The 27,309-nt window shown below is 40.6% G+C and overlaps 2 protein-coding genes across 2 annotated transcripts in view; one reads left to right on the plus strand and one right to left on the minus strand.

Moving 5' to 3' along the window:
* Positions 1-23,490, plus strand: part of RHOQ (ras homolog family member Q) — a 40,332-nt gene extending 16,842 nt beyond the window's left edge. Inside the window, exons 3-5 of the mRNA XM_040224753.1 lie at positions 15,758-15,922; positions 16,232-16,327; positions 20,205-23,490. Coding sequence (XP_040080687.1) covers positions 15,758-15,922; positions 16,232-16,327; positions 20,205-20,360 — 417 coding nt within the window. The 3' untranslated portion in view covers positions 20,361-23,490. The remainder of the gene's footprint in view (positions 1-15,757; positions 15,923-16,231; positions 16,328-20,204) is intronic.
* PIGF (phosphatidylinositol glycan anchor biosynthesis class F) overlaps positions 20,566-27,309 on the minus strand; it is a 30,465-nt gene continuing 23,721 nt past the window's right edge. Inside the window, exon 6 of the mRNA XM_040224751.1 lies at positions 20,566-20,870. Coding sequence (XP_040080685.1) covers positions 20,757-20,870 — 114 coding nt within the window. The 3' untranslated portion in view covers positions 20,566-20,756. The remainder of the gene's footprint in view (positions 20,871-27,309) is intronic.

A 27,309-nucleotide genomic window follows, 5' to 3' on the forward strand; every position in this document is an offset into this window, starting at 1 on the left:
TGATAGATACCTATTCAGTGCCTGTTATCCAGTGTACCTTCCCTTAGCATTAATGTACTGGGGAAAATTAATTTATTAGAAGCTTTCTTGGGATTCAGGCTTTGGAACAAAAAGTGGTAGAGGCTATATGAATTTCATCTGGATCCTGGAACCATATGGTTAACTGTCCCTTCCATGTGAGAGCTTGGCTTTCTAGGGTCCAGGATCTGTTTGTCCACCAAGTCCAACATCTTACTGTTGGGCAAAGCTGGATGGGCATGAATATTTCTGATTATTCAGTTTCTCCTTTGCTAGACTCTACTTGGGGTTGGGAAGATCCCCTGGAGAAGGAAATGGCAACCCACTTAAGTATTCTTGCCTGGGAAATCCCATGGACAGAGGAGCCTGGCTGGCTACAGTCCATGGGGTTGCAAAAGAGGCGGATATGACTTAGCAAATAAACAACAAGAGTCTACTTAGAATCTCTATGCTGAAAGTGAAGTCGCTCAGTCGTGTCCGACTCTTTGCGATCCCATGGACTGTAGCCTACCAGGCTCCTCTGTCCATGGGATTCTCCAGGCAAGAATATTGGAGTGGATTGCCATTTCCTTCTCCAGGGGATCTTCCCAACCCAGGGATCAAACCCAGGTCTCCAGCATTGGAGGCAGATGCTTTAACCTCTGAGCCACCAGGGAAGCCCGTAGAATCTCTGTAGATAATGATTTTTAAGTCAACATTTTTCAGACAGGCTAAAACATACTCTATCAGGTTACAGCTTCCTTTAGTTACATTTTATTCACCTTGATTAGATTCGGGTGTTTTCAAGCATGTCAGTGATTTCTTAGTAATGTGATATCTTAGTAATGACCCATATTGCAGATGACTAATGACAATTATGGTTTCATTTTCATGACTTTAGTTCTCAACATGTAGCTTTATGTCAAGCTGTTAGGGTGTCCTACTATAGTTCCCCTATATTTACTAACTGCATCCCCAGATACTGACATTGGGAAGCAGGAAGGAGCAATTCCACTTTGAGGATGGGGACAGGGAAGGTCAGGACAGTTTTCTTAGGTGAGGAGGTGATGGGAGTATGTGCGTTTGAGGTTAAGAGGGAATATGGGTAGGACAAGGTATTCCATGCAGCCTTCTCTGGTCCTCAGGCGGTAGACATAGCATATGAATTCCTGTGGCACTTAGCATATGTGTCTCTTTGTGCCTACATCAGGGGGCCTTCTTTGGACCTGTGTATCCTGTTTGGTCATAACAACAACCTCTGAAGTAGGTGATATTATCTACCCCTCCTCCTGCCTTTGCTTAAATGGATGAGAAAACAGACACACTGAAATGACTTGTGTAAGTTACACGCACAGCCCAGGAGAGCAATGCTGGACCTCAGAGCAGGCCCACAGGCTCCAGATCTGTAAGTCATTATTCTAATTAGTGACTTGCCCTGCTGCCAGGGTCTTACTAGATTGCTTAACTGAGCTAGTGGCTCTCTGAAAGGAGATGTACACTGTTTGATTTTCCAGGAAGCACATAACACAGACTCCATAAAAGGGTTGACATGTCAGCTTGGACGGGACTCAGCTTTGTGGGTGACTTAGGGCGGTGCTGAAAGCTGGAACTTCACAGATTCCTGGCGATTTGACCAGACTCTAGGGTCCACAACTCTGCAGTTGAAAACTGCCTCCACCCCCACGCTAACGGGCCCGACTGCTCCAGCCACGGCCTCACAAGCCCTTCACCCGCTGCTCTGGGTTTGGCTGCTGCTCTCTGCCTTCGAGTCTTTTAGAGGATCTAGGAAAGAGAATAGACATTCGAAACCGCTGGAAATGACTGAGGTTTTTCTTGAAAATTTTGTTGTTTCCTCATCTGCTGCTTTTTTATTTTGTTGCTCTGGCTCTTGGTGTTTTGGCCAGCGTCACATCTTCTTCTAGCCAGATTCTCTGTGGTGGGCAATCCAGCTCCTGGACTGGCTGAGTTTCTGGGAGCACAAAGATGCTGATGCAAATGTGGGTCCAATGAACCTTTCACAGGCAGCAGCTGAAAACTGCCTGTGCTGAGTGCAGGGCCGGGCGGCCACATCAAAGTCCGCACACATCTTGACTTTTTCACTTCTCAAGTCTTGTTAACCATTGTTTTAAAACAATACTTTTGGGGTCTATTGATTTGGCTATCTTCAGTTATTTTAGTAAAACCTTGAATTTCAGTTCTTGCCTGCCGTGGTAAACATGCACTTAGTAAGCAGCCAAATTTCTCAGTGTGTTTTTCACAAAGTCGATTTTCTCAGTGTGTTTTCTCAGTGTGTTTTTCACAAACTCGATTTTCAATCCTCCTTTTCCTCCAATTTATTCCTTTGCATCAAATCTCCTGAAACTGAACAGAGAATGTATGCCATCGGGTGGGGTGATAAGTTTGCAGCCACCACACAGGCTCAGTGTCTGTCGTTTAATCTTCCAACAGTTGAGTCCATTTTATAGAAGGAAATGGAAACAGTAAGTAACTTGCCTCAGGCCACATAGCCAATAAGACTATGATTCAGAGATTTAAAAGGTCTGTGTCTTAAATCTACTGCTTGCTTAGAACAAAGACGCCATGAGGGTCCTAAACTAGTGGATAGGAGAAACTGCCTTCCTGCCTCACTTCTGCCCAACTCAACTGTGACTTTGGACAAGTGATGAGTTTCTCTGAGCCACAGTTTCCTCATCAGTGTATTGGGAGCCGAAGGTTTGGCAGGCTGGTCGGACTAGTGTGGTAGCGGGAAGCAAGGCTGTGCTTTCTCTGCTGTGAAGTGAAATAAGGCTAAGCCATTCCATAATCAGCCTGGCAAAGAGCTCTGCTGGCAGCCTCCTGCAGAACAAGGGGGCCAGAAATGGAGGGAGCAGATGATGCAGGTTATGCAGAACCGGCAGGGTGGGGGGTGTGAGACGTGCCTGAAGGAGCGTAAGTCGGGCTCCACAGCGTGGAAGCGCGTCCTGGTGATGAACGCACCACCTGAGGAGTGGATGTCTTGGGAGTTTCTGCCAGGGACTCGGTGGGGGAAGAGTATTTCTGCCATGTGCAAGCACCTCTCTGAATTTCATACAAATCTCTGTGTGTGTGTGTGTGTGTGTGTGTGTACACATGTGTGGGGGTGCCCACAAGGACCTGGCTTTGCACACTTGTGAACCCATGTATTTTCCTTAAATTAAGGTGAAATTCATACAATGTAACATTAATCATTTTTAAGTGTACAGTGTAGTGGCACATAGTACATTTATGGGCTTCCCTGGTGGCTCAGATGGTAAAGAATTTGCCTGCAATGCAGGAGACTCCCATTCAATCCCTAGGTTGGCCATTCTCTGGAGAAGGGAATGGCCATCCACTCCAGTATTCTTGCCTGTAGAATTCCATGGACAGAGAAGCCTGGCAGGCTACAGTCCGCGGGGTTCCCACAGAGTCAGACATTACTAACACTTTCACTTCACTTCTTTTCAGTACATTTACAATGTTGCACAACTGCCACCTCCGTCAAGTACCAACAGAAATTGTGTGTACTTCCTAAAGGGTCTGTTCTGTGACAGTATTTGTGAATGATCCTGATTTTGCCTACCTGCCTGGAAGCCTCCTTCCCCCATCTGCCTGTACTGTGTGTTTGGCCAGGGAGTGTAGTTCAAGTATTCAGATTCCAAATATGTTTGCTAGTTATGATTTAACTCCTCTGTGTAGCGTGGCTGCCTCAGGTAGGCATGGAGGAAACCTGCGTTTCAGGCTTAATCAGAGGGCAGTTCCTGAGTTTTCTCTTGCTGTTTGTCCCTAGTGTATTAGAAGTTTGTGTGTAAAGGTGTCTTCCAATTAGAGACTTTAGTCATCATTAGCCTCTTTCTCTGGAGAAGGCAATGGCACCCCACTCCAGTATTCTTGGCTGGAAAATCCCATGGACGGAGGAGCCTGGTGGGCTGCAGTCCGTGGGGTCGCAAAGAGTCGGACACGACTGAGCGACTTCACTTTCACTTTTCACTTTCATGCATTGGAGAAGGAAATGGCAACCCACTCCAATGTTCTTGCCTAAAGAATCCCAGGGACGGGGGAGCCTGGTGGGCTGCTGTCTATGGGGTCGCACAGAATCGGACATGACTGACGCGACTTAGCAGCAGCAGCCTCTTTCTCAGCTTCAAAGGCAAAGAATGTAGGCCTTAGTCCACAGTCAAGAAGAATGGTGTTTCCTCTGGATTTGGCCCATCCATAACTCCTAGTGGTATGTTGGCACCCTTGCCCACGGGAAGCCTAGGTGACCTGCATCCACAGTGCCCAAGCGTCCTCTGCAGCTCAGGTGTTGGAAGGGTAGGAGGGCTGCTCCCCTGGGAGTGTCAGACCCGCATTGAAAGTATCCATGCCTGCACTGAAATAGCTAGCCCTGGGCGAAAACTAGTCCCCTGTGATACAGGGACCACAGCATTGGGCAGAGTCCCTGAACAGTCTTCAGGGGCTGCAGGGATGGGGCCAGTTCAGTTCAGTTGCACAGTCATGTCTGACTCTTTGTGACCTCATGGACTGCAGCACGCCTGGCTTCCCTGTCCATCACCAACTCCTGGAGCTTGCTCAAACTCATGTCCATCCAGTCAGTGATGCCATCCAGCCATCTCATCCTCTGTCATCCCCTTCTCCTCCCACCTTCAATCTTTCCTAGTATCAGGGTCTTTTCCAATGAGTCAGTTCTTCACTTCAGGTGGCCAAAGTATTGGAGATGGGGCCAGTGAGTGGTAAATCCTTCCATACATACTTTGGCCAGGGGGTAAGGAATGAAACTCCATGATTGGCTTAAATCCAACCAAGACTTACTTTAAGCTAAATATGGGGTCATGTCTGGATAGAGGAGAGATAGGTCCTGAACTAAACTAGTTTTGGAAAGAAGGAACAAGCAGGAAAAGGACGCTGGGAAGACAGTCAATAATCTCCTCCATCCAGGGTAGAATAAGTGTCAAGACAATGGAAAAAAAGGTGGCAGTGAGAAACAGTGGCAGGAAGTAAAATACTGGAAGAATCGCTCAGTCTGAGGCTTTGCTCCTTCGAGCTCATCTTATTATTTAGGAAGATGGGTTGACAGGCAGTTGAATTCTTGGCTGAAAGTGGTGACAGCAACTTGAAAAATTCACCTGTTAGTGGAGAATTCAAATGCTTTATCCACTGTCTCCAGCTTTGTAGCTGGTGAAGGAGGTGCAGGCCTCTGTGATCTGGCTGCAGTTGGCTCTTCTGACTTCACCTCCCACGTGCTATCCTCGTTCATTCAGCAAGACTTTAAAAGCAGCTACTATAAACCAGACTTTGAAGAGTCTCCTCTGCCCTCAGGGAGTCCTGCGAAGGATACAGATTTAAAAAAAAAAGAAAAAAGAAAAGAGGCAATCTATTACAATGTAAGAAATGGGATGACATTGTGTTACAGAGGGACCTTAATCAGAATTGCGGGTTTGAAGAAAGTTTGTTGAACCAAGAGATTTTTAGACCAAAGTTTGAAAGGTGAGTTGAAGTACCCAGGTGAGGAATGTGGAGAGGGGTCAACAGACTGGCTGGGCAAGTGATTGACTTACTCTGCGCTTGATGTTGATACTGAGGCCTTCCAGGGCTCTGGTTTGATCCTGATTGAGTTGTGATATCTTTTCATGAGATGGTGAACCTAGGAGGATTTAAAAATTTGAGAAAGAAGAATGGACTTCATTTTAGAAATGTGAAATTTCAGATGTGTCCGGTTCAGCCAAAAGGAGACTTCCAGAGCTGAGTCCAGAACTCAGAGTCAGAGAGCTTCTCCAGATACACTTTCCCATTGTCTACTCAACATCGCGAACTTAATGGACCCCAAATTGGTCGCTTTCTCTAGTTGTGGACCAGTCTCTCCACCTTCAGTCTTCCTCATCGCTGTAAAAGGCATTGCCCATCCAGCTGCACACACTGAACCCTGGATTATTTCAGAAGCCTCCCCAACCTAAAGGCCTAAACCTCCACATCCATCACCCAAACTTGAGTCTAATTCCAGAGTATATCTAGAATCCACCATTTCTCTAGCTATCAGCTGCTTCCACTTAATCTAAACCACCATCTTCTCTCACCTGAATTTCTATTATACTGTCTCTCCTTGTACTCCTGCCCACCTCATTCATTCACCACAAAGCAGACTGAATTGCCTTAAAAAAAACAAAAACAAATTACATGACGCTCATTCCATAACTTTCTGTTGTAGTAAGCTCTAAGGATCCAGGCGGGCTCCCTCTCCTGTCTCACCTTGTCATGCTGGCCTTTCCTGCATTAGCATCTGTCGGGGCTTTCCTTCCTTGGGCCTTTTGCCCCTGCAATCTTATATCTGGCTCCTCAATGCATCCCTCAGATCTCAGGTTAGACATCACTCCCTCCAAGAGGTCTTTTTACACCAACCAGGCTGAAGCTGGTCATCCTGGTTGCCCTCTCTCCTGGCTCTTTTCCTTCTCAGCATATCCCAGTTTGCATTCATGATCATTTTTGTCCCAATTTGTTAAATACCCGACTCGGTTTCTCTCATATATATATATATATATATTTTTTTTTTTTTTTAATTTGGCTGCCTTGGGTCTTAGCTGCAGCGTACAGGATCTCTCACTGCGGCGAATAGACTCTAATTGTGGCACAAGCTCAGTAGTTGCAGTGCGTGGGCTTAGCGCTTGGCCACATGTGGGATCTTAGTTCCCTGACCAGGGATCAGACCTGCATCCCCTGCATTGCAAGGTGGATTCTTAAGCACTGGACCGCAAGTCCAGTGGTTATTTATTAATTTTTTGGCTGCACTGGGTCTTCCTTGTGGTGCACAGTCTTTCTCTAGCTGTGGGGAGCCAGCTTAGTTGCTCCAAAGCATGTAGGATTTTAGTTCTCCAACCAGGGATCGAACCCATATCTACTGCATTGAGAGGCAGATTCTTAACCACTGGACCACCAGGGTAGTCCTTGGTATTGATACATTGGATCCACACCCCCCCTTTTATTTATTTACTTGGCTCTGCCATGTCTTAATTGAAGCACTCAGGTCTTTGATCTTCATTGCAGCGTGCAGGATCTTTAGTTGTGGCATATGGAATCTAGTTCCCTGACCAGGGATCAGACCTGGGCCCCCTGCATTGGGAGCACAGTCTTGGCTACTGGACCACCAGGGAAATCTCTTTCTCCCCTTTTGATAACAATTTTTAAAATAGAGTTCTCCTATACTTATCTTCAAATGAATAGGTAATATAACCTGTCTGTATACATAAATTTTAAATCAGTACATCCTGGCAGTAGTAAGAAGGAGAAATAAAAGGAAAGTAATTAATAATAAAAGCATTTATTTCAGTTTTAAACTCCTAAGTTCCCAGGGGTGAGTACTTCAGAAATCATAATGAAGTCATCAGGTGAACAACTGTAGCAATAACTGCAAAAGTTCCCTAACAGGGTTGTGTTTTAGTTTTAGCAGTTAGGGTACCAGAAGTAGTATTGCCAATGGTGTACACTTTTCAGTAGTGGTAAGCAAGTCCTGTAATGTTTGAGCAACACCAGGTAAACCTACCTTTGTGTCATATGCAGCAGAGACAGGTCCTAGAGTCACTCAGCGCCTAGCAAGACACACTCATCAATCATCCGGGACCCAGGACTGGTTTTCATTACACAGGTCAGGTACCTGGCTCCCAATCCCCAAATGCTGGTAGGGTTCCCACATTCATGTTGACAATCAACAATAACTCCTGTATTTTCCCGGTGTCCCCTGAACCCGGAGGAGTCCTGCCCTAGTGGGGAAGCACTTGCCTCTGCTGTGTGGTGAACTCCACGAGGGCCGGGTACACAACTGTTTCTCGTTGGAGCACACAGGGTTTAGCACCTAGTGGGTAGTATTTGTTGCAATACACGAACGCATGACTATTCCATCCATGTGAAATTTGTACCGAAAGAAGTTAGAAAAGGAACGCACTGCACAGAAGTGTGACCTGACATTGACCGTCCTTCTGCCTGCCTCAGGCCAGCTGACCTCTGTTTCAGTGAAAGAGACTTGCAATTATAGCTCCAGACAATGTAGAATTGCAGCTCTAAATCCTTTACAATGAAGGAAGTCATCTCACCACGCACAAAAGAAATTGCACTGGCTCTGAAGTTGTGGTTTGTCTTTTTTTGGTAAGTCAGGCTTGTCTTGTTGAAGAGCTCAAAACACTTGACCAGCTCTCTCATTTATCTTAACATGTGTATGCTATATTTATTCTCCCCTCACAGATGGGGAAATGAAGCTTGCCGAAGGGCCATATTTAGCTAAGTCTTGATCCCCTGCCTTGGGGGGTCAGCTTAGATAAAACAGTACCCTAAAACTCAATTTTTATTCGGTAGTTTAAACCTCCACCCACATTAAATCTGTTACTAGGGCTGCTCACAAGGGTAAAAAGTGTTAGTTTGAGCGTGTCTCACCATGTGACATGGCAATCTAGTTCAGTCCTCTCCTTCTAGAGATGAGGAAGTGCAGGTTCATGAGACACGGTTAGATAACGGCACAGTCAGCGCTCCAGCTGGTTGTCTTTCTGCCACCACACATTTACATTTCTCTCTTTTTTTCTCCAGCTAACCTAAACAGGAGTTACAATCAGTCAGACAGCCAAAAGCAAGATAATAATGGAAAAGAAGCCAAAGATCTAGTTCACTAGCTCCTAGATAATTAGTCTTAACTGGGAAATGGATTTATTCTAATCAAAATATATGAAGATGACAATTGCTTAAAGTTAGAAGCTGAGCCTTCAATTTCAAGAATTCTCGCCAGGAACTAATCAGGCTTATGATAAGTAAACACCATTTCACAACTGAACAGAAGATGTTTTTTAAAAAAGGGAAGGAGGGAGGTAGGGAGGGTGGAAGAAAAGAAGAAAGGAAGGGAAAACGATGTTAAGAAAGTAAAAAAAAATTTTTTTTTAAGTTTTTGAAAAACAATGACCTTTTAGGAATTTCTAGCACTTAAAAAAAAAAATTCTCCCTAAATTTTATTTAGTCCAATAAACACATCGTCAGTGCATTTTGAAGCAAACTTACCAAAATACTCCTCCAAAGAACCCAACCCAGCTTCCTTGAAAAGTTATTTTTAAGGGGCTGAAAAGTGATATTTCACAAAGTGAAATACAAAACGAACATAAAAACGACAAAAGAACTACACAAAGAAGATGAGGTTTCATAGACCGCTGTTGCCAAGAATTATTATAGAAATGTTGATCATTTATAAGATTTCTGACAAAATGCTTTTGGTCTTCAGAAGCCAGCTGCAGTTCACGTGCCTCTTGGCTTTAGAGTAGCACCCTTTGGGGGTTGGAGTGGTTCGGGAGCCATGCCCGATACCTATTTTGGGCTTCTCAGCAGAAACAGATGTTTCAGATGGAGATGGCTACTCCTTCATTTACCACAAGCCACCAGTTGTCAGGGACATTCTTACTCAGTTGCCTTACATTTTATATATCTTGAAGTAGCAGAAGTCTGGGACTTGACTGTTAAAAGGATTATTCAATTGTGGTCCCACTTCTTATTTGAGGTTGTTAAAGAGGAAAACTCTTACAGGTTTTGATAAATATTTTCTAAAGTAACATCCTGGATTATTCGGAAGCATAATATATTCTTACAGCACTTTATAGTCTTCAAAGCACTTGTCATTGATAATCTCCCATTTCGCAGACTGATTAACAAAAGCTCTAAGAAATAAGTGATTTGACACAGGGCACATGCCAGCCCGTCACATATGTTCCAATCCTCTCCCTCCTGTAAGGGCCAGCTCAAATGCCACCTCTTCTAAGAAGTCTTTTCTTAGCGCCTCCTAATTACTGCCCTTGGTTTCCGCCACATTCTGACTTGTAATATAATGTCCGCATAGGTTTGTTTCCCTTGCTGTGAACTCCCTAAGAGCAAAAACCGTTATAAACGTTTTCGTCTCTTCTCTATCAATTCTTCCTCCTCAATGCCAACCTTAGCATGTTCTCTCAGCAGCAGCACAGTTTCTTCTGTTCTAGGCTATGGCTTTGAGGTATGCAAAGTTCTAGTGAGGTACCCAGGCACACCATGGGTGTTGCTGCTCATTCAAGCTCATTGCCACATTTTCAACATGCAGATGTCTTATGAGCATTTATAAAGCGTGTTACAAGTTAGAAATGGCTAAATCTTGTCCTTACTTCATTTCCCTGATGGTTGCACATTCTGGACACATGGCAGTTGCTTACTAGTGTCTTTTTGATTAAGCATTTATATGTTCACCTGCTGCAGTTTACACTTTTCTTTCTCCCATTGCCCTATCTATCTTTTTCTGTATTCATGTCTTGATTCCCAATGAAATATGAGCTCCAGAGGGGATGTTTATTTCTTTTATTTGTGTGTACATGTCCTTGGAACCTCTTTGCTAATTTTCAGTGACCAGTATGTGATCAGTTCAGTTCAGTTGCTCAGTCGTGTCCGACTCTTTGCAACCCCATGAGTTGCGCACACCAGGCCTCCCTGTCCATCACCAACTCCCAGAGTTCACTCAAACTCAGGTCCATTGAGTCGGTGATGCCATCCAGCCATCTGATCCTCTGTCATCCCCTTTTCCTCCTGCCCCCAATCTCTCCCAGCATCAGAGTCTTTTCCAATGAGTCAACTCTTCGCATCAGGTGGCCAGAGTATTGGAGTTTCAGCTTCAGCATCAGTCCTTCTAAAGAACACCCAGGACTGATCTCTTTTAGAATGGACTGGTTGGATCTCCTTGCAGTCCAAGGGACTCTCAAGAGTCTTCTCCAACACCACAGTTCAAAAGCATCAATTCTTCGGCGCTCAGCTTTCTTCACAGTCCAGCTCTCACATCCATACATGACCACTGGAAAAACCATAGCCTTGACTAGACGGACCTTTGTTGGCAAAGTAATGTCTCTGCTTTTGAATATGCTGTCTAGGTTGGTCATAACTTTCCTTCCAAGGACTAAGTGTCTTTTAATTTCACGGCTGCAGTCACCATCTGCAGTGATTTTGGAGCCCAACAAAATAAAGTCTGACACTGTTTCCACTGTTTCCCCATCTAGTTCCCATGAAGTGATGGGACCAGATGCCATGATCTTCATTTTCTGAATGTTGAGCTTTAAGCCAACTTTTTCACTCTCCTCTTTCACTTTCATCAAGAGGCTTTTTAGTTCCTCTTCACTTTCTGCCATAAGGGTGGTGGCATCTGCATATCTGAGGTTATTGATATTTCTCCCGGCAATCTTGATTCCAGCTTGTGCTTGTTCCAGCCCAGCATGTGATAGAATACCACGAAAAGCATGACAGAGGCTACACCACCCACTGTGAGTGGTTTGCTTAAAGCACATATTTTGGACATGTAGTTTAAGTAGTATACACATTCTAAAAATATGTATTTTAAACAGAACTCACTAAAGTGGGAGGGAGTACCCAGGTCCACACGAAGGGAACAAAAGTCGTGCAAAAGTGGGCACCCTGAAGAGCACTGCTGGCTGAGCTGGGTGTTAAAAGGGATCTTCTGACTGATGGCCATTTGCTCCAGTTCTCTGTTGCACCTGAAGGTGTTTTGTTTCCTCTCAGAACACGTTTCATTGGTCTCATTGTCTATGGGCTCTTGTTAGATTGTCAACTGTGATACTGTTGAAGGGTGAAGCCGGTCATCCTCACAGGTCAAGCACTCTTGATGAGCACGGAGAGTCTAATCAGTCACTGAGCTACCAGAATCCACTGTAAGAAAATGGATCCCACTGGTACTCAGCCAGTTGCTAAGAAACTAAAGCTTTTACTAAGCAGTTCAGCAATCCTGTTGACCAAGTTCACCACTGTTTCTCAGCTTTTGACGTAAGACAGTTGTCTTTAATACACTGAGAATATTTCAATTACCAGGCTGAAATGTTTAAACATCTACCTTAAAAAAATTTTTTTGGACTAAAATATAATCAATTTGTGAATTAGGAGAACATGAGAATTGACTTTGAGGAATTAGGACTTTTAAAAGAAAGGGCAGTTCCACATATAACTTTCTTTGTGTTGTCAAATTTTAAATATATAGCTAGGGAGGAAAGGGTTACATGCTTCAGTTTATTTATCCCCAAATCTAAAATTGCACATTGTGTTCTCTCAAGATACTGCGCAATAGATGTAAACAATTTTATATGATGCATGGTACAGTATGCACAGGGAATCTTTTTTTTTTAATTTGTTATCTATTATTAGACTTCTAATTACTTAGGCTAGATGGAAGCAGTAAAGTTTCATTCTGATAATCACTGCCAATGGTTTAGCTGGAGATTATAGGCAGAAGAAGTTCATATTAGATAGTTCGGACTTAAGTAACATTTCTTTCCAAGGAATTCTAAACACACTAGTCTTTTTTTTTTTAACCTCAGTTCTTCATATTTTAACTTTTGCAACAAAAATCTACAATTTAGCAAATCTAGAAATGATTAGGTTCCTTCCTTTGTGTCCACATGTCTCTCATTGAGGTTATGAAAAGAATGCTTGCAGTAGACTTATATTCTATAGAATATTTGGATGAATGTTAAGCATTTCTAGAGAACTTTCCATTCAGTTACTTTTTATGTCTTCCCTCATAGCTCAGTTGGTAAAGAATCCGCCTGCAATGCGGGAGACTTGGGTTCGATCCCTGGGTTGGGAAGATCCTCTGGAGAAGGGAAAGGCTACCCACTCCAGTATTCTGGCCTGGAGAATTCAGTCCATGGGGTCGCAAAGAGTCGGACATGACTGAGGGACTTTCACTTTCAATACCCTCCTCGAGAAAGAATGCATGTTCTGTTTCCCTGATGAGATAAATTTTTCATTTAAAAAATCTAATTTGATTTTCTTGAAAAATATATAATTCTTTTTGGGGGGTTACATTGTAAATAGTCTTAAGGCTCTTGAGTCCCCAAATGACTAATTAGTACAGTAATAATATATCATTCTTTTATAGTAATCTGAAAATTATACTGTCCTCAAGAGACCTCAGTTTCATTTGTGTGTTTTGATGCCAGGGTAGAAAATTTGTGTTTCTCACTAGAAGAGTTTCTTCTCTGTGGTTGGAGAGAGAGAGATGCAGAGCCAGGACTGATATGGGATTGATGGGACCCTGTGTGGATGGCAGAAAATAGGAGAACCAGTTTCCCATGAGATTGAAGAATTTATGTTAAAGCATTGAAAGAGACTTTTATGTGTCTGGAACTCTGCTGAGTGCTTTAGTTGCGTTATCTCATTTATTCCTCATAATCCTATGAGATAGTATCCTCATTTACTAATTCTGTGAAAACTAGATCTCAAAATATGATGGAAGAGGAATTTGTAGCAAGAACCCCACCCTCCTTCCCTGACCATGCTGTGTGCAAGTTTGCTCAGGAACGGACAGCTGCTAGGTAGAATGCTAAGATCAGATGCTGTCCCTTTAATTCTCCTTCTTAACATGCAGTTTGAAATTGGAGTAGAGTACAGAAAGTATATTTAATGCAACAAATTGTACTATTTAACACTCAAGCTGATGTTTGTTTGTTTTTTGCTTATCTAGTTTTTTTATTTTTATTGGGGTAGAGTTGCTTTACAATGTTGTGTTTCTGCTGTACAACAAAGTGAATCAGCTGTGTGTATACATACAGCCCCTCCCTCTTGGACCTCCCATCCCACCCTTCTAGGTCATCACAGGGCCCTGAGCTGAGCTCCTAGCCCTCTACAGCAGCTTCCCACTAGCTATCCATTCTATGTGAATCGACTCAAACTGATTCTAAAACATGTTTTTTTATAATAGTCCTTTTGTAACTGACTGGGGTGCCAACGTGTTTCACACCCATTCTACTTGAGCTCATCGTTAATAATTTCTTAACACTAGAGCTCTGCTTTCGAAACCAGTTAGAAGCCTCCACTTTTAAAACAAACGTCCAAGAAGACTGGGGGTGGCATTTCCCATCTTGTCCCGAGCCAACACCTGAGAAATCTTTCAGTACCCTTGGCCCCAGACTGCACGTGTGCCCTTAGAAAGCACTGCAAAAAACCAGAAGGGTTAACTCCAAAGTCAAGAGTTTGAGATAATAATATGCTTGAGTGTAACACTGTAGTAAGAAAAATGTCAGAAGATGACATGAAAGGAAATCGTCCCATGAGAGAAATGCTGCCACCGAAATTCCAAGTGGAAGATATTTTTAATACGCCTTTAGTTCCACATTCATGCACTTCTAGTAGGGAAGGGTCATGTAAGAGGGGTGGCAGCTTAGGCCAAAAATAAAATTTCCTTGAAACCAGATGAGAGGCTAGCCCTGACAAAAATGGAATCCTGATTCTGCTCACTCCCTGGAATGTAAGCAAGCAGAATTTTGTGTCCTAGGAAATAATCTAAGCAAACAGGACACTCACTGCCTTTTGTGATGCAGAGATGTTAAAACAGCCATTGATGGTACAGCTCTTCTGTGGACTATGAAGCAGCAGTTGAAAATTGTGTGTCTGTCAAAAGATTGGAGGCAAAAGGAGAAGGTAGCAGCACAGATTGAGATGGGTAGATAGTATCACTGACTCAACGGACATAAATTTGAGCAAACTCCAGGAAATAGTGCTTCCCAGGTGGCGCTAGTGGTAAAGAACCCACCTGCCAATGCAGGAGATAAAAGAGATGCGGGTTCAGTCCCTGGGTTAGGAAGATCCCCTGGAGGAGGGCATGGCAACCCACTCCAGTATTCTTGCCTAGGGAATCCCATGGACAGAGGAGCCTGGTGGGCTACAGTCCATGGAGTCACAAAGAGTTGGACACGACTGAAGGGACTTAGCACACACACATGCACATATATATATATAATCACACATATATATTCATTATATATGTATGAATCACTTTGTTATACACCTGAAACTAATGCAACATTGTAAATCCGCTACACTTCAGTTTAAAATCATATGGCAGTCTAACGTGTTCTAGTCTGGCACCAGCTCCAAGACATGCTGAAAGGTGCAGAACAACATGGATTGCACCGTCTCTTCTATGTACAGATGTTTAAATACATAGAGCTGTAGGCATATACAGGCACAAAAAACAACGGGAAAGACACATCTGAAAAATCTGCAGTTCAGGAAAGAAATGGAAACTGGGGAGTAAAAAGGATTCTGTAGATTTATTCCATGTGTTTCTGTCTTTAATTTTTCACTGAAACATGCACGTGTAACACATACACACAATTAAGAAAACTATATAAACAGGGAAACAAAGATTTAAGGTCTCAGTGAAGATGTATAGTGGTTAACTCATGGATTCTAGAGTGATGCTGCCCATGTTTGAATCCTGTCTCCTTTACTTGCTTATTATGCTTCCTTACACAAGTCATTTAACTTGGGCGCCTAGTTTACCCAAATGCAACACAGAGAGAGTGGTTCTTATGTAGTTGTTACAAGGATTAAATAAGTAACATGAGAGAGCATATTGGTATGTTTACATAGTAACATTCAGTATATAATATTAGTTATTATACATGACTGTACCTATTTAGCCACAATCAATTCTGTGTGCAAACTTTTCAGTTAGAGATGATTCCACTGAGAACTGTGGTCATCACAATGTATTTTCTCAAAGTTTCCTTGTAGTTGTTAATGATATTGTCATGTTTTTACCCCCCTGGTGTTCAAAAGAAGAGCAGCAAAAATGAATGGAATTATGTTGATGGATGTAGAATGCCACGCATTTCATTTGTGGAATAGTCCCGACCATGCTTTTTGACCATCTAATCTAATTTGCATATTTATTAGTAAACTCACAGTGATGGAAATAATGAGGTTCTGCTTTCTTCCTTAGGAAGACTATGATCGTCTGAGGCCTTTATCTTACCCAATGACTGATGTCTTCCTTATATGCTTCTCTGTGGTGAATCCAGCCTCATTTCAAAACGTGAAAGAGGAGTGGGTGCCAGAACTTAAAGAATACGCACCAAATGTACCATTTTTATTAATAGGAACTCAGGTACGTATGCTTTGATTTTACCTGTTCAAGAATAACCTTTCTGGCCTGCCTCGTGATGTTGCTCTTAGATGATGGCCCCAAGATTTAGCAAATGAGATATGTGTTTAATCTCAGTTGTTCATTATAATAAATTTCTGTCACACTTTTGGGAAAGGTAATGTCAAAAGAAAGCAATTACTATATTAGTCTGTTTTAACAATCAAGTTCCTTTGTAATCTTTTTTTTTATATATGGGGGTTAAATGGTACTACATGTTTTATCTTTAAAGACTGATGCTATGATGGGATGTTATCAACTTTTCTTAACTAGATTGATCTCCGAGATGACCCCAAAACTTTAGCAAGACTGAATGATATGAAGGAAAAACCTATATGTGTGGAGCAAGGACAGAAACTAGCAAAAGAGGTAATGCAACCTTTACAGAATTTAAAAATAAATGTAAATGAAGCCAAGGTAGTAATAGAAGCAAATATATATTGTGCATTTACCATATGCCAGGCACTGTGCTGAGTGTTTTACATGCATTCGATCATTTAATCCTTGCATCAGCTCGGTGAGGTCGATTGACCAGTTGCTCTGGAGGAGAAAACAGAGGCATGGCAATGTCAGATAACTTGTCAGGTAGCTTGTAAGGTCCTGCAGGTAATAAATGGCAGAGCTGAGTTCAGTAAAGACCTGACTCCAGCCTTTAAACCTGTGCTACACTGCCAACAATATTTTCCTAATAAGCCATGTATAGAAAGAGGTGTCATAAAAAGGGGCTTCTTAATCAGGCCCTGTCTTCAGTGAAGACCCATGAAGCAGGCAGTGGAGTGCAATTGGAAGGCAATTTAAATCTGCAGTTAAAAAACAAAAAGTTATAGCTAAGTAGGAGAGGAAATGTGTTGCAATCTTTTTATGAAAGGTGGAAAATATTTCATTCTAAAAATATAACTCTGATGCACAAAATGCCTCTTAACATATAGTCTTCCTCTCCCCAAAGAAAGGCATACTTTTTTCTCCATTTGGCCCTAACGTTATTGGATTCTATTTTTAGATGTTATGACTTTAATAGGACTTTTGTGGAAATGAAATCTAATAAGGTCTTTTTAAAAACACTTTCAAGAGGCAGAAAAAAGCAAGAAAACTTTTTGGAAAATAGTGTTTCCTAAAGCAAAAGAGAAATAGTTTCACTAACAAGTCACTTTACAGATTCCAAGTACTAAATTCTGTCATCTTGGGAGAGAAGGAATTTCTAAGTGTCATAAAGGTAAAAGTCATAAATGAAAACATTGATGATTTAATTACATAAAAATTTAATACATCAAAATGCCAGAAATAAAATTAAAAGTCATACAACAAACTTGACATTTATGGCAGAAAAATGGGTTAATATCCTTAGTGTACAGGAGCCCCATTGCATATGGATTAATCAGAAAAAGACAGGTATACATATGCTGGGAATTATATATATATATTCATACACTCCAATAGGAAAAGGGACTCAGATTCTTCAAAAAATGTGGATTGCCATAGAAGATAAGAAATACGTTCATACTCCTTAGTGGTCAACTGTAAGTTCAATTTCCATCTATAAAATTGGCAAAAACACTGTCCCAGCAGGGCAAGGGCTTCCCTGGAGGCTCAGATGGTAAAGAATCTGCCTGCAGTGAGGGAGACCTGGGCTTAATTCCTGGGTTGGGAAGATCCCCTGGAGAAAGAAATGGCAACCCACTCCAGTATTCTTGCCTAGAGAATTCCATGGACAGGAGCCTGGTGGGCTACAGTCCATGGGGTCGCACAGAGTCGGACATAACTGAACGACTAACGCAATGGGGCAAGGAAGTGGGTACTCTGTTGTTCTATTGGTCAGTGAGTAAAAGCAGCCTCAGCAGCATGCAAAAGCCTTAAGGGCATGAACGCTTTTGATCAAGCAATTCCATAGGTAGGAGTGTATCCTAAAAAAATTGTATAGGATGTGCTTAAAGAGATGGCATAAAGTTGCTGCATTGTTTATAACAGCAAAAAAAACCCCCAAAATCCTGCACCTATTAAAATTTTATACTAATATACCTATTACAGTGTTCATGCTTATTATATAGTTTAAGGGGGAAAAATGGTTGCAAAACACTATGATCCCATTTTTAGACCTGTCAGCAGCATTTGGCACAATTGGTCCCTTCTTGAAACAGTTTCACTTGGCTTCCTTGAATGCCCTCTCTTGGGCTTTCTTCTCTCTCGTTGGCCTCTTCTCCTCCTTGTCTCCCTCTCTCTGAATGTTGGAGAGTCCAGGGATCAGCTCTCAGCTTGTTGGATGTCTTTCCTTCTATATCCACACTCAGTCCTTAGGCCTGTTGAACTTCTCTCTCAGTTGTGTGGTTTGAACAATCTACTACTGAGCTTCCCAAATTCCCATCTGCAGCCTGGACTTCTAGACTTGGTAGTCCAACTTTTCATCCAACAAGTCCATCCTGGTGGTAAGCATCTCAAAGTTAACACGTCCAATAAAGAATTCCCGATTTTATCCTCCAGGCTTATCTTCCCGGTTACTCAGGTTAAAAACCTTGAAGTCACACTTGGCCTTGTTCTTCCTCTCATACCATACAGTGAACCCTTCAGCAAAACCTGTTTTTTTTGCTTTCGAATATATCCAGAATATGTATGTTCCTCACTGTCCCCTCCTTTGGCAGCCTGGACCAGGCTCCTTCCCTCTCTGCCTGGATTAACTGGAACAGCTTCTCACTCACCTTTCTGCTTCTGGGTCTGTTAACCTGTTCTCCACACATCAGCCATTGAGTCTCTAAAAATAGAAGCTCCATTAGCTCACTGCTCTGTGCAGAATCCTTCAGTGGCTCCCCAGCTGACTTTGAATAAATGAAACCCCCACTGTGGCATCCAGGCCCAGCCACCTCTGCCTCACTCATTGTGCTCCAGGCCTACGGCCTCCATGCTGTTTCCCGTTTTCTGCCTCCCGGCCTTTGCCCTTTCACTGCTTCCTCTGCCTGGGAGTCTTCCTGATGTAGACACTGTTCATCCTTTCCTTTTAGATATCTGATCCAGTATCCCTCTCTCAGTGAGATCTTGCCTGACCTGTCCCCACTCCCTATCCCAGGGAACTCTCCAGGCCACAGTACTAGAGTGGGTAGCCTATCCCTTCTCCAGGGGATCTTCCCAACCCAGGGATCAAACCCATCTCCCGCATTGCAGGTGGATTCTTTACCAGCTGAGCCACCAGGGAAGCCTAAGAATACTGGAGTGTGTAGCCTAGCCCTTCTCCAGCAGATCTTCCCAACCCAGGAATCGAACTGGGGTCTCCTGAATTGCAGGTGGCTTCTTTACCAGCTGAGCTACTAGGAAAGCACTTCCTTTTAAATCTCTGCTCCAATATCACTCTCTCAGTGAGATCTTGCCTGACCTGTCCCCACTCCCTATCTCCTTCCCCATTTTTCTCCAGACCACTTCTACCTCTATATTTATTAATCCATGGTCTTCTTCCTCTAAAATACTTTTCATTGAGAGTTGCATAGGGACTTAATTTTGTTCCTTGTAGGAAGGAACAGATTCCTTCCTCTAATTTGGCAAATCAGTGCTCTGTAAGTTTTCAGTGAATGGACAGAAGGATGGATGGATGGGTCCCCTCTCAGAGTAGAAGCCAAAGTCCTTACTCGAAGTCACTATCTTGAGGTTACCTCACTGACCTCACCTCTTGCCACTACCCCTGCTCACCCTCTCCCCTGCCACTCTGGCTTCCGTCCTGCCCCCTGAATGTTCCAAGCACGTTCCTGCGTCAGGGATCTTTACGTCTGTGGCTCGGTATGCCTGGAAACCCTGCCAGGAGATATCCCTCACTGCTCAGACTTTACCTTGCTGAGCAGCTTTCGCTGCCCATCCCCACCACTGTCATCGGCACCCTCTCCCTCCGAGTTTTAACTCGCAGCATGTGCCACCATCTCTATATTCCTTCATGTGTCCCTCCCCCAGTAGAACTTAGGCAAATGTAAGCATCACACAGCAGGGGTTTTGCTCTTTTGCTCAGTTCATAGACATGATTCCCAGCACCTAGAAACAGTGCCAAGCATATAATAGGTATCCAGTAAACATTTGATGACTGAAATAATTTTTTTCAGAGAAAGTCTGAAAGGATATACACTAATATTTTAACAGTAAGCTATCTCTAGGGAATCATAAATATGATTTCATTCTTTTTGCATTTTATGATTTTCCTTATAATGGTATGTTTGTGTGGTACCAGTTGTGTAAAAAAGATTTTATATATTTGTGATTTTTTTTTTCTCCCTCCCAGATAGGTGCGTGCTGCTATGTGGAATGTTCAGCTTTAACACAGAAGGGATTGAAGACTGTTTTTGATGAGGCTATCATAGCCATTTTAACTCCAAAGAAACACACAGTAAAAAAAAGAATAGGATCAAGATGTATAAACTGTTGTTTGATTACGTGAGAAACATCTTCAGTGGCCAAGGAAACTGTACATTTCTCTCAGAAAGCATATGAAATGCTACAGCTGTACCCAGACCTCTTATAATGAAGCAGTTTAAAACTTGAAAGGAAAAAAAAAACCAACCCTGTCCTCAGAATTCTATAAAAGTTCATTAAGAATGTTTCTTAAAGGTCCAAGAAGCAGCAAACAGCATCTGAAGCCACAATCTATTATAAATACTTTATTTCAACTAGAAGGTACAATCTCTCAGGGGTTTCATAGTTTAAAAAGCTACAATCACATCATGTAACTACATAAACAGTGCTGTTAAGTGGAACTGCCTGGCCTAGACCATATACATTTCTGCACAGTCTTTATGGAATCTGCACAAAGAAATCTCTTCTCCCTATGCTCCAATTAATTGTTCTTGTATGTGAGTTTCTTTCTATTCCAGTATATCCAGAGTGGTGAAATAACAAGGCCAGCCACGTAGCCAAAGGTTGCTCCAAGCGTGCAGGAGATGGGCCATTCCTGAGGAGAGAATGTATGAGATCAAAAAGAACAAATGTTTTACTATTACTTGAGCACAAGTGTAACCTAAATATTTCTATATTAAAGCTTAACGTGCTTTCTTAAAGAATGCCAAAAGTGTAATAAGGTCATAACTGCATTTATCATGAACACTAAAAATGTACACACTTTAGTTAATGTGCGTTCAACTGTAACAAGGCTTCTGGCGACTGTAGATTTAGTTTGATGCTCCCCAGACTGCATGAGATACACGCTGAGATTACAGACTAAAACTCTGGGTCAGACTTTGTCATAATCCTGGACTCAACTTAGCTCTCTGCACTAGTTGGTAGTTTTTTTTAATTTCCACATTGGCTTGTATATCAAATGAGACAAAAAGTGTGTATGCTGACCAAACCACAAGACACTTTAAATCATGTAAAGACAAATGACCTAGAATTCAAGCATGTTACATGGAATTTATAACAAAGCAGCTGCTTTCATAATAAAACTGATGTCACCTTTCAGACGTAGATATTGAAACCACAGTAAAAGTTACAGAACTACAACTTAACGTACACATCTAGAGTATAAGTTAAATGACGTGCTGGCTTCCAAATACCCATTTTTCTCCAGCCATGTTACATTTCACAAGATTACCTCTAGCCAGAAGTAAATAACATTGATTTATCGAACATCCGTGAGCAGTGCATGGTGGTCCCGAGGTAAAAGGTCCTGCTTTAAAAAAATTTTTTTTTCATGTTTATCTGTGAAGCTCATTTGGTATACTGGAGCCATTTCTAATTTTTCTCTAAGGAAACAGGCCGTATAACTGTGTTAGAGGTGAACCATCTTAATGATAGTTCTGTTACCTAATTAAGCTTCCTTGTTTGGTCTGCTATTGATGTACCTTAGTCCAAATGCCATGTGACGGACAGTGTGTTAGACAAAGATTCAGTGTGAACCACTGCTGCAGTTCAGAGAAGCATAATCTAATACATAATTTTTTTCCCCATCCTTTCCTACATTTAAACTTGCTGTTGCCTAAATTATGATTTCTTTCTGTCTTTGGTGAGGTTCTGTTAATTTCCATGATTTGAGCTTACAGCTATGTCTATTGCACAGATTGGGTAATGGAACACTAAACTTTTATACTTGAAAATGACAGCCTTAAATGCTCATAGCAGTCACAAATCTAGGATGTATTGTCTTGTATGTGAGCTTTGTAGAGGTTTTTTTAAAAAAATATAAGCATCATCTTCCCCATTGAAGAGTGGAGAATCTACTGGATAACTGGTCAGGAGCTTTCTCTCCTGAACTGGACAGTAGATATCTTCTTTCTCCCAAGAAGTGGTGATTTGTGTTAAGTATCATGGCCTTATGTATGCTCAAATGGAATCTGATGTAACTTTCTCATTTAATATTGGTCTGCTATTTTTAGATAGAACTGAAAGAATTGTATAACTCAATTAGTATATTAGCCAAGTTGTCCAACACATGATATAAAGGAATTAAGACAGTAAAGTATTATATATTTATTTCCAGCTTGCCTTTGGGGACTTGATGGGAATTTTTTTCTTCCTCAGTTCACATATCTGAAACTCTTCACACGTGGTTTCCTAGCCAATAAAGTTAAATCTAGAATTTGCCCTGCCCTAAGAGAAATGGACTAGGAATCTAGAAACACAAACCCTAGTGTCATCTCTGTTTCTTGATTGGGCCTCATTTTTCTCATCTTTTAAATATGGATTCTAATATCTCTTCCTATCAACTGCTATGATTTTCTTCTTTCTTACAGTAATCACTGTTGGACATTACCTTTTTGGCTTCATGTTCTTAATTAAGATGGTAAAAATCCTGTATATAGATTACTAGAACTCTAAGCAAAGATGATTGTATCATCTGAACCTGAGGTGCCTTAGGTACTCTACTGACCTTGATGGGGTTTGGAGTTTCCCATTGCTTATAAAGAGCCTTTTCATTGCTTTGGTTCTTTAGTATCTCTCTCTCTCTCTTTTTTTTTTTTTTTGCAAAACCCTTTCAGCCACTTTAACTAAAACCAAAGATTTCTTTTGTTCTGTTTATATAGAAAAGTTGCCTTATTTTCAGAAGCATGTCTTCATTTAAAACTTAGGTTTCCACAGAAATTCAGGCTAATCACTGGAACAACATAGTGAAATATCTGGAAAATAAAATACTTCAAAAATATCTCACTGACATGAATTTTGCTAGTGAATGAAAATACAGTGCTTCAAATAAGATCATGTATGAATGAATTCAAACTTAGTTTTTTTGCATGTAAGTAATCAGTTTTAAGTCCTTAAACATAGTTTTAGGGACTTTCTGACATCTTATTTAATATTTTGCTTATATCCTTATTCAATCTCTAAAGGTACATTTTAGGTTAGCCTATGTTGAATTATCATATTTCCAATAAGTAGAGCCTGAACTAATGGTTTTTATTGTGAATTATCTTAAGTTACTTTAGGCATTGCTTCCATTTGATTTTAATTATTCAGTTTACGTACCAAATTGAATACTCGTTTGTTGGTTGTTGCTTTTTAAGTGATTGTTACTTTAATAGTGTCCCATCTCAACACATGGGGTTACAAATAAAATAATATGCATAGTTTACTACCTATGTAAAGTATTGAACTTCTTACCTTAGTAGTTTTTATTTAACACTCTATGTAAACATTTGGACTAACACTCGATTTTCCTCTGTTTCTCATTGCTCTGAGTTTATGCATCATCGGCCTATTGTGAGCGCCTGCACTTTGGTAAACAGCACATTGTCAAAGTGTAGGGAGAATCATAATCCCTCATGAATCCAGCCAGACTCCAGTTTGGGTTACTAAATTCTATTTTAATCACTTTGTAATTTCAGTGTGGCTCTTTGTTTTCAAACACAAAGATACATTTACACACACATTCTTCAAATAGCTGCCATACCTCACCTCCAGTGGAATGCCAGCAATGAAGTAAATATTAAAAAGTTTAAAGGTTTTGCCTAACGAGGGGTTAAGGTTTGAAACACTTGCTGTTCAACATCTCAAGGAATCCATGCCATCAACAAATCAGAATGCTGGACTAGCTGCAGACACTGTTTGCCAGTGACAGCTCACACTCTCCTGCTTGATTTTCCTTAAAGTAAGTAATCCTTATCTGTAACACAGTCATTTTTAACAAGAGATTTTCTTTACATAAGGGCAAACTTTTCTGATTTTTATAAGCCAAGATAGGGAATGGCACAGAGGCTACTGGAGGGAGTTGGGGTTGGGGAGGGGCAGGAGGCTGCCAACAAACCAGCTTTCCTCAAACAGTTTGCTACTAACCTTCTTGTAACTGCTTTAAAACAATTTAAAAACTCCTCCTGTGGCAACAGATCATACTGAATTGTCAAACAATCCTAGATTTGTCACGTATTTTCATAGATTTTGAAGTTTTCCATTTAAATGTATCATTTTGCATACGGAGATGTTTCTATTTATGGTTCCTCATACTACAAATAGGATTAAGAACACACACACACACACACACACACACACACACACACACACGGTATCGAACAGACAATTCAACTTCGTTGCTATAAACATGTCTCCAAATGATGGCCACCTGAGATGGAGCTATATAATTATCTTGTTTTGTTTAAGGAAAATAGAAAACTCAAAGACATTCATGTAAAAGTCACAAGTGTTTATCACCAAAAGACCATCTTTCTATCCAATTTTTTATAAATGTAAAATTTTTTAAAAAATCACTAAATAAAAGAAAATTTTCTGTGCATATCCTTTGCATAATAAAAGATAATATAGTGAAATTGGGTAAAATTACTATAGTTACTGTCAAAAAGAAAAACTTTACAAAAATGAGTAGCTACATCATGTGAAGAAAGTACCCTGCTTTACAGTACTACTATTATCCTTGCTCTAAATCAAATAATTCCTTATTTGTCTCAGTACTTGAAAAAAGTCAGTGTTCGCTTAAAATAATCAGCATTAACAAAGGCCTGATACACAGGATCTTAGTACATGGTGCTAGCAATAGGATATTTTTCTCTTAGAAATAAAATAATTTCACCCTAATAAGCTTTAAAAAACTTTTAAAATAATACAGATATGTGTTTTTCTATTAGAAAAGTCATTATTATTGCTGCTTGAAAGACACTTCAAAATTATATAAGCTTATTTCTACCTGAAGACCACACTATATTCTTCTGATTAGGCACTGCTATAAAACTCTTGCTTTACATTTCAGGAAAGTAAAATGTAATAATATACAGAGTTTGAAAGCATGTTCTAAGTAGTAGAGAACAGTATTCTCTATATGTGTGTGTGTGTGTGTATATGTATATATATATATATATATATATATTCTGAATCACTTTGCTGTATACCTGGAAATAACACAACATTGTAAATCAACTATACTTCAAAAAAAAAAAAAAGTTAACAAAAATATGACCCTAGGCAAGTCGCCTAACCTTTCTGTGCCTTGGTTTCTTATCTGCAAAATGAGGATCACTGTAAAACTCACCTCACAGGTTACTGTAATGACCAAATGAGGTAATGTCCTATGTGGTACTTACAATCATACCTAAAACATAGGTCTGGCACATAGGACAAGTGACCAATCAATGAGTTACAATGGATAATCTTTCAGTTCATATTTTTAAACAGGCACATGTGAAATAAGTTGTAATTACAATCTACAACACGATCATTCCTCAAATACACCATCTCTAAAGCTATTTTTTTAAGTATTTCTAAAAAACTACACCTACCTACATATAGTAGACAGAAAGGTCTATCATTTTTAAGAGTCTCCATTTGAATGGCTCTATTCATTCAAAACTATGTATTGAGAGCCCCTACTATAAACCAAGCAATTAAGGGGCAAACTAATATTTTGTTTGGATAAATTTTAATAACACAAACTTTAAAAAATGTGTTGCATTATAATTTTTGGAGAGGTATGTGATATGAGAGATCTCAAGGGAAAACTGACTTATCTGCAGATCAGAAAACCTAGAAACACTTAGAACAACCCACAACCATTAGGATTACTGACTCTTTCAGATAAAAAATAAAGATAAAACCCAGGCAATTCTAAATTTCACACAAACTACTTTTTAATATGTTTTGTCATCCTTACCATAGATTTACATTTGCATGACTGATAGAATTCATCTGTCAAAACCTACTTACTTTCAAACTTCAAACTGGTTTTAAATGATCATTTATATTTTCCTCTGAATTTGGTTTTAATGATGTGCTTTTCCAGATGTGCTTAAAGTAGATGCTACTTACTGTCTGGTGTAAGAAAACATGAACAGATGAACCTACTCATCTGGATACATTTCTCTGGTTGGTTGTAACTCAGTTGGTTGGTTCAGAGTTGGTTGTAACTCTGCTCTGAGCCACGAATACTCTACCACTCTCCTGTGACTAAGAACACAGATTTAGGAAGAGCTATTTGTGGAGAGGTCCACAGTCTTCAGGCTGGAACTTCTTGTCAAAGTGACGATATAAGGTCCCTGCCAGGAGCATGCACATGAGTTTTCCCTCAGCCAGCACTCTCCTCTATCACATGCAAGTCCTACGAGCATATCATTTTCATATCACTGCCCTACACGAACCCACCTTTTAAATCCCAAACCACTTTCTACCAGTTAAGTATTAGTATTTTCCCCATGCTTGAAGTATGTAACTCACATTCATAGAAATTAATACTTTATTTTGGTTTGTCTAAAACACTGTGTAAGACCTTTAGCAACAGAAAACACCAGTTAACCTAAAAATATGCACTCTTTCAATAATTAAATCCATAATCTTGGCTTCATCCCTTTCTCTACCATTATTTGCTGTGATTCATTTAATTTTCCTAGTGATCTCCAGCATCAATTTATTAAAGTATTATCTGTGGCACCTGTGACTTTTAATAATGAATATATATCTCACAGATATTAATTTTTTAAACCTGATAAAACCAGAGAAAACAAAAAATAATTTTTAAATACAACAATGCCTCATTTATCTGGTATCTGATAGGAATAAGTACAAATATTTAACAACTTTAAATTGTTTTAAAGACAATCTCCATCCATTTTGCTTTTTAACTTTATAAGAAACAAATACTCTCAGAAGAGATTTGATTATGTGTTCAATTCCATTTTGGAGATAGTAGCATTGGAAGTCCAGAGTTTAAAGGTATTTGTTGGTATTCTAGGTACAAAATCCTCATGTATTAGCTTCAAATACTCTCCTACAAATATATTAAATTTTTGGTATAACATAACTACCAACTGAGTGGTCGTGGCATTTAAATGAGATTCTCATGTGGGGAAAGAAATACAATATAATAACTACTTGACCTTTTTCAAAAAAATCTAAGCCATGGCCATTGTTAAAGAAGAACAGGGATAAAGAGAATCATGGTGTCCTGGAGCAATGGATTC

The sequence above is a fragment of the Oryx dammah genome, unplaced genomic scaffold (genome assembly GCF_014754425.2).
Source record: "Oryx dammah isolate SB20612 unplaced genomic scaffold, SCBI_Odam_1.1 HiC_scaffold_25, whole genome shotgun sequence".
Classification (NCBI taxonomy): domain Eukaryota; kingdom Metazoa; phylum Chordata; class Mammalia; order Artiodactyla; family Bovidae; genus Oryx; species Oryx dammah.